This window comes from Chlorocebus sabaeus, chromosome 21, assembly GCF_047675955.1.
Source record: "Chlorocebus sabaeus isolate Y175 chromosome 21, mChlSab1.0.hap1, whole genome shotgun sequence".
NCBI lineage: Eukaryota > Metazoa > Chordata > Mammalia > Primates > Cercopithecidae > Chlorocebus > Chlorocebus sabaeus.
The window spans coordinates 65,249,356-65,264,376 of record NC_132924.1 but is presented as its reverse complement, the minus strand read 5'-3'; the positions used below and the strand labels follow the sequence as shown (position 1 = coordinate 65,264,376).

General features: G+C 34.7%; 1 protein-coding gene across 8 annotated transcripts in view; it reads left to right on the top strand.

Annotated features, from left to right (window-relative positions):
- The window catches only part of RUNDC3B (RUN domain containing 3B), a 182,891-nt gene that overhangs the window by 18,019 nt on the left and 149,851 nt on the right, over positions 1–15,021 (top strand). For 7 of the 8 annotated variants that reach the window (XM_007982295.3, XM_007982296.3, XM_007982293.3 and 4 more), the window contains exon 2: positions 4,104–4,219. The exons of the other annotated variant lie outside the window; for it this stretch is intronic. In XM_007982295.3, coding sequence (XP_007980486.2) covers positions 4,104–4,219 — 116 coding nt within the window. The remainder of the gene's footprint in view (positions 1–4,103; positions 4,220–15,021) is intronic. 8 annotated transcript variants of the gene reach the window in all.

Sequence of the window (15,021 nt, the reverse complement as noted above, 5' to 3'; positions counted from 1 at the left end):
ATCAGGATTATTCATCTGAACCAAAGAAGACTGAAAGTTATTTGAGTGATTATATTATCAATTATCCCAAAGATATATAATGGTGTATAATTTGTATCATTCGACTTTCATAGGAGAGTTATTTCATTACACAACAAGAATGCCATAGGGTGGCATTTCTGAAAGTGTACTTCTGGACCCAGATGCTTTCAGAGGTCCACAAGGTCAAAATTATTTTCTTAACTATTCTAAGACATTATTTGCCTTTTAAAATTCCCATTCTCTTTTGTTATTATTATTGTCATTTTCTTTGTCTTTTTTATTAAAAATCCCCATTTTCTAACAAGTGTATGCTGGAGTTTTCCAGATGCTACGTAATGTGTACTATTGTAATAGCTTGAATAAAAAAGTAGTAATATAATCTAATTGTCTTATATTAAACACATTAAAGATATTTGCAAACATGTAAACAGTGCTATTCTTGCTATGTTTTTCTTTTGGAAAATGCAATTTTCATAAAAATATTTTTATGTAGCATGTAATGAATTTAATTTGTTTATAGTTGGTAAATAAATACAGGCAGTTCTTACTTTGCATGGTTCCAGTATTTCATAATTTAGTTAAGTAACATCAATCCTACCTAGTAACATGGTTTCAATTTGAATTACCGCTGTAACTCAGCTGTGAGTAGTTGCATAAAATACACATTTTGCCACTGGCTCTCTAGTCCACAAACCACTATGTAACTAACAAATACACATCATAATCAGACACCAGTAATATCACTTCTTTCAAAGTCTGCCTAGGATTGGTCCCTATGCATCTGAAAATGGATAATCAAAAACAGTGAATTGGCCAATTTACAGAGATGAAAGTACAGAAAAGAAATGGAAAATGATAGCTGGGTGTGGTGGCTCACGCCTGTAATTCCAGCCCTTTGGGAGGTCAAGGCAGGCAGATCATGAGGTTAGGAGATCAGGACCATCCTGGCTAACATGGTGAAACCCCGGCTCTACTAAAAAAAATACAAAAAATTAGCTGGGCTTGGTGGTGGGCACCTGTAGTGCCAGCTACTTAGGAGGCTGAGGCAGGAGAATGGTGTGAACTGGTGAGGCGGAGCTTACAGTAAGCTGAGATCGCAGCATTGCACTCCAGCCTGGGCGACAGAGCGAGACTCCGTCTCAAAGAAAAAAAAAATGGAAAATGATAATGCTTAAAGTGAGATTTGCATGAATATAAAGGGAGTTACAGAATGAATTGTTGATCATGGGAATGTTCACATTTCTCCTATTTAAGAGAATCTATATATACAGCCAAGGAAACTTAGTGGAGGCAAATGTTGATGTAAAAATGAGGAAAGAATGTTGAATATTGTAGGGACATGGATGCAGCTGGAAACCATCGTTCTCAGCAAACTATCGCAAGAACAGAAAACCAAACACTGCGTGTTCTCACTCATAGGTGGGAATTGAACAATGAGAACACTTGGACACAGGAAGGGGAACATCACACACCAGGGCCTGTTGTGGGGCGGGGGGAGGGGGAAGGGATAGCATTAGGAGATACACCTAATGTAAATGATGAGTTAATGGGTGCATCACACCAATATGGCACATGTATACATATGTACCAGACCTGCACATTGTGCACATGTACCCTAGGACATAAAGTATAATTTAAAAAAAAATGAAGAAAGTGGTTGCAACAGAAAGGATGAAAATGTCCCAGAGGAAGTGACACCGACAGAACACTTCACATTAAAGGGCTTCTCAGAGGTGTTTCACAGCATTGAAAGTGTAAAGGAAAACATATTGGAAGCTAGTTCGAGAAATATGGCAGTTTGCAAAAAGACAGAAAAAGAGGCTTACGCTGTATCTTAAGTTACACTAAATGAGAAGAATGAGGCAAGCACTGTTCAGACTACTCTTCATAAGTTTGTTACAAAGAAGTAGAACACTTGAATTCTCAATGTTTCTAATGTTTTAAAGTACAGTGTACTAAATAAATCTGTTTTACTATTTTTCATTTCCCTGTGTAACCGGTTGTAAGAAAGTTTTTAATGTTTTCACAAAAATTTATAAAGGCCACAGGAAAATTATAATTTTTAATTATAAAGATGATTTTGCATGGTTTCAACTTGCAGAGTTATTGTTATGGTCCTGTACTGCTGTGCTAAGTGAGGACTGCCTGTATTTAAAATATTTTAGTTCAATTTCTAGTATGGTAAATACTAGATATAACCCAAATCTTTCTATATTTCCCTTTATGCCTGTCTCCTGTATTTTCTGTCCTGATTGAATAACATAACTATCAAGAGTAAAACCTGAAAAAAAGCTTGTACTCTTTTATCTTCTTTATAGTTTTTATTTCCAATTATTTAACAGCTCCCCTTATCATCTTGATTCCCCACTATCTTAGGCTCTCATATACCATCCTTTATAGGATATGACTGTAAAGAGCATGAGGAAGTTGTTTGAGGTGACAGGACTATTTTGTATCCTGATTTTGATGGTGATTATATGAATCTACACATGTTAAAACTCATAAACTATATGTTGGGTCTTGCCATGATAGGATGTTTAAACATTTCTTTGCTATTCTTTCAAAATAGAGCTTACAAATAAATCAACAGGTACCCACTGGGTACAGTGTTCAAAGCATTGTCCTGGGTGCTGAGGGAGATCCACCGTCAGAAAGCATGTTTCTGCCTGAAGAAACTGTGTTCTAATAAGATAAAGATGGAAAACAAATGATAGCAGTAAGATAAATCATAATTGTCTCTTAAGGGAAATACATACAAATAAAATGTTAGTTTGTGCTAGGAATATGCAGGTGGATAATTCTCCATTGGGAAGATGACATTTGAGTTGAGACTTGGAAAATACATTGATTTTTGACAGTCAAAAATACAGACAAAGAACATTCTGATAAGGAAAAATATAGTACACTTTACAGATTTGCAGGTTTTGCTATTTATAAGCTCATAAAAACTTTGGATGTTGAAATGGTTTGTCTGTGACCTCATCCAAATCTCATCTTGAATTGTAACCCCCATAATTCCCATGTGTCATGAGAGGGACCCAGTGGTAGGTAATTGAATCATGGGGGCGGGCCTTTCCCATGCTGTTCTTGTGGTAGTGAGTAAGTCTCACGAGATTTGATAGTTTTATAAAGGGGAGTTCCCCTACACATGCTTTCTTGCCTGCTGCCATGTAAGACAACCCTTTATTCTTCCTTCATCTTCCACCATGATTGTGAGGCCTCCCAGCCGTGTGGAACTGTGAGTCAATTAAATCTCTTTCCTTTATAAATTACTCAGTCTCAGGTAAGTCTTTATTAGCAGTGTGAGAACAGACTGATACAGATGTATTCTTCACATTAATACTCACATTCTATTTTATTCTGTTTTGTGCTCAGAAACTCTCAAAAGCATTTGAGTCTGCAGCTCAAATTCCTTACAAGTAGTAGTATTGTTTTTGAGTATTTTGGAGTTAATTTAGTTAGGTCACATTTTGTTTTTAATGGGGACAATTAGCTATTTCTAAGTCTTAGTTTTGTCAGTAGATACTCTCTTAGTCCTTTCAGGCTGCTTTAACAAATTACCTTAAACCGGGTAATTTATAAACAACAGAAACTTATTGCTCACAGTTCTGCAGGCTGGGAAGGCCAAGATTGGGGCACCATCAGATTGAGTGTCTGGTGAGAGCCCATTCCTCATAGATGACACCTTCTGTGTGTCCTTACATGGCAGAAGAGGCAAACAAGCTCCCTCAGGCCTCTTTTATAAGAGTGCTAATTCTGTACATGAAAGCTCTGCCCTCATTAACCACTTCTGAAAGGCTCTAACCCTTAATACTATTGCTCTGGGGATTAGGTATCAACATATGAATTTTGGGAGTACACAAACATTCTGACCAGAGGAGATAGGAAATATATCAATAAAAAGACTCCTTTCTGTAAAAATTTCCATTTACAGAATAAATTTGAATAAATGGGGTTTTCAGAAGTTATATTCTTATAAAATATTTTTACAAGTTTTCCCCAAATTGCCTTCCTCCCATTTTTTTCATACTTAGGGAATTAATCAACTCTGCCTAAAAGCAACAATAATCTTTTTTTCATAGGTTTTCTGTGAAGACCCTGATTGATCGGTCTTGCTTTGAGACAATTGATGATTCTTCTCCTGAATTTAACAATTTTGCAGCTATTTTGGAACAGATTTTAAGCCACCGGCTAAAAGGTAAAAGCACTAATGTACTATTTATTCTCCCACCAGCTGTCTTTATGATAAGCTTGAAATTTTAGCAATCATACAGTCTGTGTGACTTAGATAGCCAACATTCTACAATGTGAGAAACATAAACCTGATATCAGAATGTCAAATCTGTTGGCCTGTGTGACTACAAAAGAGCCTCTGTTCTCAGATTTACACCTATTTGTGGGATGCATTGAAAATGTTGTGTTAATTGCCACATACAAGGAGGAAAGTGGCTTTCCATAAGTAATTAAAGCTTAAATTGAAAGGAAGCCCATCCCGAAGGTTACTTGATGATGTTTTAATCAATTTACAAAAAAGCATTCCAGGCATAATGTTTATTTGTTTAGCATCTACTTTCTTAAACAAGTATCTTTGTAAATATTTTAGCAGGTAGTAGGTTAAAAAAGAGATATGTAAGAGACATGCTTGGCTTTGGTTTTCTTTTTTTTTTTTTTTTTTTTTTTTGAGGCGGAGTCTCGCTCTGTGGCCCAGGCTGGAGTGCAGTGGTCAGATCTCAGCTCACTGCAAGCTCCGCCTCCCGGACTTACGCCATTCTCCTGCCTCAGCCTCCCGAGTAGCTGGGACTACAGGCGCCTGCCACCTCGCCCGGCTAGTTTTTTGTATTTTTTAGTAGAGACGGGGTTTCACTGTGTTAGCCAGGATGGTCTCGATCTCCTGACCTCGTGATCCGCCCGTCTCGGCCTCCCAAAGTGCTGGGATTACAGGCTTGAGCCACCGTGCCCGGCCGGCTTTGGTTTTCTTAAATCAAAAAGTATACTTACATTAGAAATATAATTCTCTTAATTTAAAGGGGAACATGGGAGCTATATTCTCTCTGAATTTTAGATTTTTTAAATTAAAAAGATCTATAAAATATAGTTGCTAAAAATCAAGAAGTATTGTGTAGTATAAATCTTAGTAACAATAAGTACTAACTTTATCACATTAATCCCATTATCTGGTCTTCCTAAAGCAAACTTGATCATCAGATATTTTCACTTAAGTTTTTTATTATCTTTACAATCTTAATGATATAGTTTCACATCAGTAGTAGTAACTTGCTTTGGTAGCATAACTTATGAAACTCTCAGGTGTGATATGAAGATTAATTCTATTCTGTACTTTTTGATGCTGAAAGCATCCAGATTTTAGTGTAAGTGTTTAAATGAGTTGAGCAGTACTGTGGGCCCAGAGCAAAGGATTGAATTTAAACTACATCAGAGAAAAAATATGAATTCATTTATCCCTCTGCAATTTAAAATGGGGTTCCTAAAATTACTAACACTTTTTTCTGTTAAATTTGGTTGTTTTGCATTTTAAAAGGGTTTTTTTTTTCTCATTTTTGCTGTTCCATGTTTCCTAAATTTTCTGTCATTGATGTTACCTTTTATAAGAAAATAAAATTTTTATAAAAGCAAAGGATGTGGAAGTATTTTGAGATATTATTAGATACTATATTGTGTGATGATTGTATTTTTAAATTTTATGCATAAGTTTATAAATAATGCCTGACTAAAAAGTATATGGAATAGAACAGACTCTGATGTACCTTGATGTTCGTGAGAATTTTACCTTAAAACCTAATGCCTTTGATCTGGTATACCTTTTAACATATGATTCTCTCACAAAAAACTATCAATAGAAAACTATCAATAGCAAATGAACAATAAGGCCATGTTGAGACTCCCATGCCAAGTGGTTGGGCAGAGTCACTACTGTGTAAGTGGATGCCTCCGGCACACCAGTCTGCCGTCTTCTGAGTTGTATATCAGCAAAATATAGATCACACACCTTCAGAATTATTTCTGAACAATTAAATCCATTAATGCTATTTCTGAATAATACTATAATGAAAATAGAATCCCCAGTTGAATTATGGATAAGAATTCTACTTGTGTGACTAAGATATAGTAGGAAATCTGATACAGTAAGATTTGTGTTAATTTTTTAAGCTAGGTAGGATAATTTAAAAATTTCTGTAAATCGACTCATATGGTCACTGATTTATATACGTGTGTATGTGTATATATATATAAGGGATTACAAAATAATGTGTAACTTTTGAGATGAGGTATTTTAAAGATGCAAGCATCTGGGACTCATATATTACTTCCTATTTTTGGTATTTTAATATATAACAAATTGCTTTTACTTTTGGATAAATCATATGATTATTTTGATAGTACACTCTTCACTTATGATTTAGTTATATAGCAACTAATTTTTCCAGTGTTTTGCTTTATAGAAGTACAAATTAAAATTTTATAACTTTGTGTGTTTCTAAGATCTACTTTTCTACAACTACTGCTTATTTTTGAAGTAAAAGGACATTTGTTTTCAACATTAAACTTCTCCAGAGAAGGATAAAATCTTCCCCAGACACAGCATAGGCTGTGATGATACAGGCAAAGTGAAGAGCTGAGACAGTTGTTTCACTCTAAAAGCCCCATTACTGAAGAAAAGGAAGCTTTTAAAATCATATACATTAATCTTATTTGCAGTAATCTGTCAATAAGATGTTGATCTTACTTTCCTAGGATATAGCTGAGAAATAGGAATTAATGATAATATTAGAATTGAAAGAGATCTTCGTTCAGGTCCTTCAGTAATTTTTGAACTTTTATTGATTTATTTAAAGCATAATACTTCCTTCCACCCTAACCCTACCACTCCTAATAAAAGCCACTGCAAAAGCTAGATATATATGTAGAATATTTTGTTGAAGCCAGGATGGAGAAGTTAGGCATTTTGCCTGCTCAGTAACAATTGCAACCTATTCAGAACTCCGTAGTACCACTTCAGGTAGCTCAGAGGATCACAGACTGAGAAGCACTACTGTATTCTAGCTTCTTTCCTGCTGAAGCAATCTGCTCAACAGTATTTCTAACAGGGGTACGTACAGTCTTTGCCTTAACACTTCTGATCTCTGAGAACTAAGTAAAGCAGTCCATCACATTATTGGACAGGTTAGATTATTTGAAAATTCTTATGTTTATGAAACCAACCTATCATATTGTGCTTTGATCTTTTTTTCTGCTACTTTCTTTCAAATGTGAGCCTACTACTAACAAATATTAAAATATAGCTATTTTATAATCTTTTCCCAAGTTCCCTCTTTTCTTTCTCCCAGGTAAGGTATCCCTAGTTTCTTTAATTTTCTGGAACCACCAGAGTCTTAATTTTCTGGCTTACTACTGATTTGTTAGTATTGCTCTTCAAAATCCAGTTCTCAGAGCTGAGTAAAGCTTCAGATAGGCTAGTATTAGTCAGAATTTAAGTTTACATAGACTTCTGGTTCACATTGAAATTGAGGCTGAGTAAAATCCCGAGGCTTTTAAAAAATTGAACTATAGCTTATATTTTATTTCTCTAAATTAGTTTGCCTGAGCTGAAGTTTGATAGGGATAAATGCAGTATTTTTTCCCTCTTTATCCCCTTCAGAGATAAAAATACAAATAAGTGGAAAGATATACGTGATCATAGATTAAAAAATTAATATTTTTAAAATGCTTGTATTAACAATCTACCCAACATAATCTACATGTTCACTGAAATCTCTATCAAAGTTTCAGGGTCATTTTTCACAGAAAAAAAAGACTGTCCTGAAAATTCATATGGAACCACAAAAGACCCTGAATAACCAAAGAAATCTTGAGCAAAAAGAACAAAACTGGAGGCATCAAAATACTTGACTTCAAAATATACTGCAAAGCTGTATTAGTTAAAACAGGATGTCGCTAGCATAAAAACAGACGAATAAACTAATAGAATAGAATAGAGAACCCACAAATAAATCCATGCATTTATGGTCCATTAATTTTCAACAAAAGTGCCAAAACACACACTAGGGAAAGGACAGTCTCTTTAATAAATGGTGTTGAGACAACTGATTAGCCACACATAGAAGAATGAAATTATACCCTTCACACCATAGAGGAAAATCAACTCAAAATGCATTAAAGACTTAAATGTAAGATCTACCTACTACAACTGTAAACTTACTAGAAGAAAACATAGGGAAAAAACTCCATGACATTGGTCTGGGTGATGACATTTTCGGATTTGACACCACAAGCACAGGCAACTAAAGGAAAATAAACAAGTGGAATTACATAAAACTAAATTACATCATCAGAGTAAAGAGACAGTTTACAAAAAGGGAAGAAATATTTAAAAACCACACACTGGATAAGGGGCTAATATCCAAAATATATAAGGAACTCAAACAAATCAGTAGTAAGAAAATAAATAGCTTGATTTAGGCAAAGAACCTGAATAGACATTCCCACAATAAGACATGCAAATGGCCAACAGGTATATAAAAAGGTGCTCAAAATCACTCTACAGCAAATAAATGAAAATTAAAACCATAGTGAGATATGCCCTCATACCCGTTAGAATGCATATTATCAAACAGCCGAAGGATGACAAGTGCTGGAGAAGTTGTGGAGAAAAGGGAACCCTTGCAGTAGGAATGTAAATTTAGAACAGCCATTACAGAAAACATTCTGGAGGTTCCTCAAAAAATTAAAAATAGAACTGCCATTAGTCTTCTATGTGATTAGAGTAAATAAAAATAAAAATAGAACCACCATGTAAACCAGCAATCCCACTTCTAGGTACATAGACAAGGAAATTAAATCAGTGTCTCAAAGAGTTATCTCTCCTTCCATGTTCATTGAAGGATTATTCACACTAGCCAAGATAAGGACTCAACCTAATTATCCGTCTACTGATGAGTTTATTTAAAAAAAAAAAAAAAAAAAAAAAAAAAAAAAAGTTGCCTATATAAACAACTTCAGCTTTTAAGAGGAAGAAAATCCTGCCATTTGTGACAACATGGATGACCCAGAAGACATTATGTTGAGTGAAATAAACCAGATACATAAAGACAAATACTGCATGACTTCCTTATATATGGCATCTAAAAAAGTTGAACTCATAAAAGTAGAGAGTAGAATGGTGGTTACCATGTGCTGGAAGGAGAAGGATCAGAGAGATGTTGGTTAAAGGATATAAAAATTCAGTTAAATAGGAATAAGTTCAAGAGATCTATTGTACAAAATGGTGACTATAGTTAAAGTGTATTGGATATTTGAAAATTCCTAAAAGAGTATATTTTCAGTGTTCTCACCAAAAAATGATAAGTACGTGAGGGCTATGGTTTAAATGTGTCCCCTCAAATTCATGTGCTGGAAACTTAACACCCTGCCTAACAGTGTTGGGAAGTGGGGCTTTTTGGGAGGTGTTCTTAGCTCATAAGGGCAGAGCCCTTATGAGTGGACTAATACCTTTATAAAAGGGCTTGACAGAAGGAGTTTGTCCTTTTTTGCCATTTTGCTTTCTGCCATTTGGAGACACAACATTCCTTCACTCTAGAGGATGCAGTGTTCAAGGTACCACCTTGGAAGCAGAGACGGGACCCTCACTAGACCCCAAATCTGCTGATACTTTGATCTTGGACTTCCCAGCCTCTAGAACTATGAGAAATAAATTTCAGTTTGCTATAAATGACCCAGTTTCAGGTATTGTTACAGCAATACAAAAATGGACTAAGAAAGTGAAGTAATACATATGTTAATTTGTTAATTAGTACAATTTAGCCATTCCACAATGTATACAAATTTAAAAATATGTACATCATATATACAATTTATATTTGTCAATTTAAAAATTTTAAAATAATTTTTAAAAATAAAAAATTAATACAGTTATAAGCTTATTCAAAGAAAAAAGAGGAAAGAAGAGACTAACCAGTGAAGCTAGAAATACAGTATGCATTAGTAGTATTAATAAATCTCAGGGATTGGTTGGTTGTGGGTAGGAGAAAGCTGAGCACTAGAACGATGCAGAGATTCCAGTCTGGATGTGGTCATTACCCAGGGTGACTGAAAAAGGGGAACATATTTAGGAAAAGAGAAAATATCAAGGTTTGTTGTGAACACTTGAGAAAAAATGATAGAAGGAGAAGAAACAGAAAGCAATGGAAGAGAAAAGGGGATGAGGAAAATTAGAATAAAGAAGAGAACGAAGTTAGAGGGTATTCATTTTCCAAAATAAAGTTAGATTTAGTGTAAGTTGATAGACTTAATTGGTAGTTTTTAAAAAAACCTAATTATTTAATTTCATTTATAAAAGAAAATCAATTGATTTTTTGTCAGTTGTATTATACTTCACCACTATTTTTCTTCTAAACTTATTTATCCATCCCTAAGCTACTTAAATTTCAAGTTAATCATTTAGAAATATAATTTAATGGGTCAACTATAAATGAATTTTTTTCATTTATTTATTCAACTATATTTATTAAGTATCTACTATATGCCTACCACTGTTGTAAGTGCTAGGCATACAATAGGGAATTAAACAAAAATCCCTGTTCTCATTCATAGCTTCTATTATATCAAATGGACAGGGGGTGGGAAGAAATGCAATTTAGGAAGACTTCTGCCTCTGGGAAGATGAACGTGACATACTTTCCCCTGTTTCTCTTACAAAGTACAATAATAAATCCTGGCTATCATGCATAAAACAAACATAAGAAAACTCTGAAAGGTAGAGAGTAGAAGAAAGACTGGTTAAGGACACTAGGACCTTAGGAATGACACAGTAGTGGGTTGCCTGGATTTACTTTTTGCCTCATATATCCCAGACTGGGTGTTGGATAAGCCAGGAACTTGCAAATTGCAACATGCAAAGGGAAAAAGACAACAACAATGAAAACCTCTCAGTAAGATACTATTCTTTCTAGCCAAAGGACCAGAGAAAGAACAGCCTAGCAAGACAGAAAACTTTCCAGCAGTATCTGCTTTACTTTAAACATCACACAAAAAAACTGTAGTACCACCTACTCTTAAAAAAGGCCAAACGGGAAGCTTAGAATTCTACCCTCCTGAGGTGATAACAAAGTGTCCCAGTACCACCGTTAGGGTGATATCAGAGAAGGCCAGAGAGATAAGATTTCTTCCCTCTTGGCTGGTCAAAAACTCTCTCTCTCTTCTCCAACACCCCCCTTCCCACCATGTTGATGGAACACCATACTGGGGAGCCTAGGCTGCCATCATCATCTAAAAGTAATGTGCTGGTTCCTGGCCATACTGGGGTAGGGTCAGAAGAGGCCTGTTAGAGAGTTATGTCTTTCACTGTCACCCAGTGGTAAGGGGGCCATCCCAAGTACCATGCCAGTGGAAACCATGTGGGAAGCCTGGACTCCAACTTCCACACAGTAATAATGAGGATGCCCTTATTGGTATCAGTGGAAGCCCATTGGGAAACTTGAACTTCATCCTCCACTTGGCAGTAATGAAGCAGTGCTCCCCTCCCACCTTACCCTGTGGGAGCAGTGTCACAAAAAGCTAGTTAAAACAGAAGGTTTAAATAAGATCCAGAGTCTCATAACATAATATGAACATGTCCAGCTTTCCACTGAAACTCACTTGTCGTACCAAGAACCAGGAAGATCTCAGATTGTATAATAAAAGATAGTCAATAGTTGTCAACACTGAGATGACAGAGGTGTTAGAATCACTGACAAAGATTTTAAAGCATCCATGATTAAAATGCTTTGAGCAATACATGTGAGAAAGAAATGAAAAAGTAGAAATCCACAGCAAAGAAATGACAGATATAAAGAAGACCAAAATGGAAATTTGGTGCTGAAAAAATATGAAACTGAAAAAGTTCAGTGGATGGACCCAACAGGAAAATGGGAATTACAGGGGAAAGAACCAGTGAACTGAAAGACAGAGCAATAGAAATTTCCTAATCTGAAGAACAGAGAGAAATTAGACATGTTAAAAAATGAACAGAGCCTCAAGGACCTGTGGGACAATAACAAAAGATGACACCTGTCAGAATTCTTGAAGGAGAGAAGAAAGAAGCTGGGACTGAAAAAGTACTCAAATAACAGCTGAAAATTATCCAGAGTTAGCAAGAGACATAAGCATACAGATTCAAGAAACAGAGCAAACCACAAATAGGAAAAATTCAAAGAAATTCATGCCAAAGGCATGATAATTAAACCAATAAATAAAGACAAAGAAAAAATGTTGCAAATAGAGAAAAATGGCAACTTGCCTACAACAATTTGAATGACAGTAGATTTCTGATCAGAAACAATGGAGGCCAGGAGGAAGTGGTACAATATATTTCAAGTGCTGAAAGATAACTGTCAACACAGCAGAATTATTTTTCAGCAATGAAGGAAACATTAAGACCTTCTCACAGGAAAGACAACTAAGGAGATTTGTTGCCAGCAGACTTACTCTCAATTAATGATCAAAGAACATTCGTTAAGCAGAAAGGAAATGATAAAAGAAAGAAGTTTAGGCTGGGAGGCTAAGGCAAGCAGATCACTTGAGCTCAGTAGTTCAAGACCAGCCTGGGCAACATGGCAAAACCCTGTCTCTACAAAAAATACAAAAAATTTACCAGACATGGTGATATGCGTCTGTGAGTCCCAGCTATTTGGGAAGCTGAGGTGGGAGGATCACTTAAGCCCAGGAAGTTGAGACTGCAATGAGCTATGATCATGCCATCATGCCATTGCAGTCCAGCCTGGGCAATAGAGTGAGACTCTGTCTCAAAGCAAACAAGCAACAACAACAACAAAACTTTGGAATAACAGGAAGGAAGAAAGGATACAGTAAACAAGAATATGGGTAAATACATTAGGTTTTCCATTTTACTTTTAGTTTTCTGTTTGTTCCCCCTGTTCTTGGTTTCTCCGTTTTCTTCTTTCTGTCCTCTAGGGGGCTGTTTGAACACTTTTTAGAATTCCATTTTTATTTACATTGTTTTTTAGTATATCTCTTTGTATAGATTTTTCAGTGGTTGCAGTATTATGTTATAGATATGTAACATCACAGTCTACTGGTATCATTTTCCAGTGTGAAGTTTAAAAATCTTACCTTTCTTTGTGTCCCTTTACTCTACACTATGTGTATAGCATAGTTGTTTTACATATTTCCTCTACATACGTATAGGACCACATTAGACAGTGTTATAATTTTTTTTCTCCACCACCAAAGATAATTTAGAACGCTCAAGAGGAGAAGGATAAAGCAAGTTTGTTGTTCCTGTATTTATAGTGTAGATACAGTTTGCTAATTTGTCTAGCACACAGTCCGGGGTATAAGAGGTAAAAAGAAACTCAGGGAGCTTACTGCTGTGTCATTCTCTGGGTTCTAAGGTTTCTAGCCAGTCTTCCTTTTCATTTCCACCTTCAGAATCTTTTCATGTTTGTTTTTATAAAATAGTCAGAGTTTTTAGTTGTTTTTAGCAAGAGCAAAATACATCTACTTAATTTTGTTCTATCCCAGAAGTTGCCCTTATTTTTTAATGTGAAGAATTACATCAATTATTTTTCTAATGTTAAATCACCTAAATATTCTTAGGATAAATCCAACTTGAGCCTCATATATTGTTTTAATCTACTTTACAAGTTTTAGGATTTAGGTTTAATAACATTTTAGAAGTTTGGGTTCTGTGTTTATGAGTAAAATTAGTCTGTTTTGTGCTTGTTTGGGTTTTGTTGTCAAGGTTATTCTAGCCTCAAAAAATGCATTGCAGGTGTTTTGTCTTTTTTTTCATTCTTTGGGAGAATTTTGCATAAGTTTTGAATAATCATGTATTAGGTAGAAGTTACCAGTAAAAACTCTCTGGATCAAATGGTGAGTGTATGTGTGTGTGTACGTGCACTTCAACTACTAATTCACTTTATGCTTTCAGGTCTATTCAGGTTGTTGATTTCTTTGATGTTATTCTATTTTGTATTCTCCTTAAAGTTTTCAATGTCTTCTATCCCGTATACTCTCAATTTTTAAATCTCTAGCTAGTTGTAATATTTCCTTTAATGTGACACTTAAAAAGATGAATTCAGCAGAATAGTTTTTAAAAATTAAAGCTCTCTAAAGGGATGTAAAGTCTAAAACTTTTTTAATTCTTTGTTTTTATTTTATGATCATTAGTTCTTTTTTCTTTTTTTCTTAACCAGTATTGCCAGAGATTTATCTGTTTTATTAGTATTTCAAATAACTAATTTATGGCTTTGCTGATCATGTATGTATATTAATAGCATTATTGTTTCCTCTGTTATATCTTCTTTGGCTTTGTTATGTTTATGTTGGACTCTTAACAGATTAATTTTCAAATTTTTCTCCAACTACTGCTTTGGCTATATTTATGTTTGAGTAATGTAATATTTTCATTAATATTCGTTTTTAAGTAATTTCTACTTGTTCTGCTCATTTCTTTGTCTTATGAGTAATTTGGAAGTTTTTTATGTTTCCGAAAATGGGAGATTTTACCTTTTCATATTTACTTCTATGTTAATTGAGTTACAGTCAGAATTTGGTTTGTTTGGGAGATTTTGTTGAAATTTGTAAGTCTTACTTAAGGGCCTAGTTTATCGTTACTTTAATAAATGTCCCATCTTGAGAAGAAGATGTATTCTTAATTGTTGATTATCTTTTCAAATGTTATTTACATTTTTTGGCTTTATTTATTGATATTAGATATTTTAAATGATTTTATTCTGATGGATTTCATTTTTAGAATTTTTAATTTTACGGGTACATAGGTGTATATATTATGCGGTACATGAGATATTTTGATACAGGCACATAATGTGTAATAATCACATCAGCATAAGTAGGGTATCCATCACTTCAAGCATTCATTTTTTTGCATTACAAACAATCCAATTATACTCTTTTAGTTATTTTTAAATGTGCAATAGATTATTGCTAACTGTAGTCACCCTGTTGTGTGATCAAATACTAGAT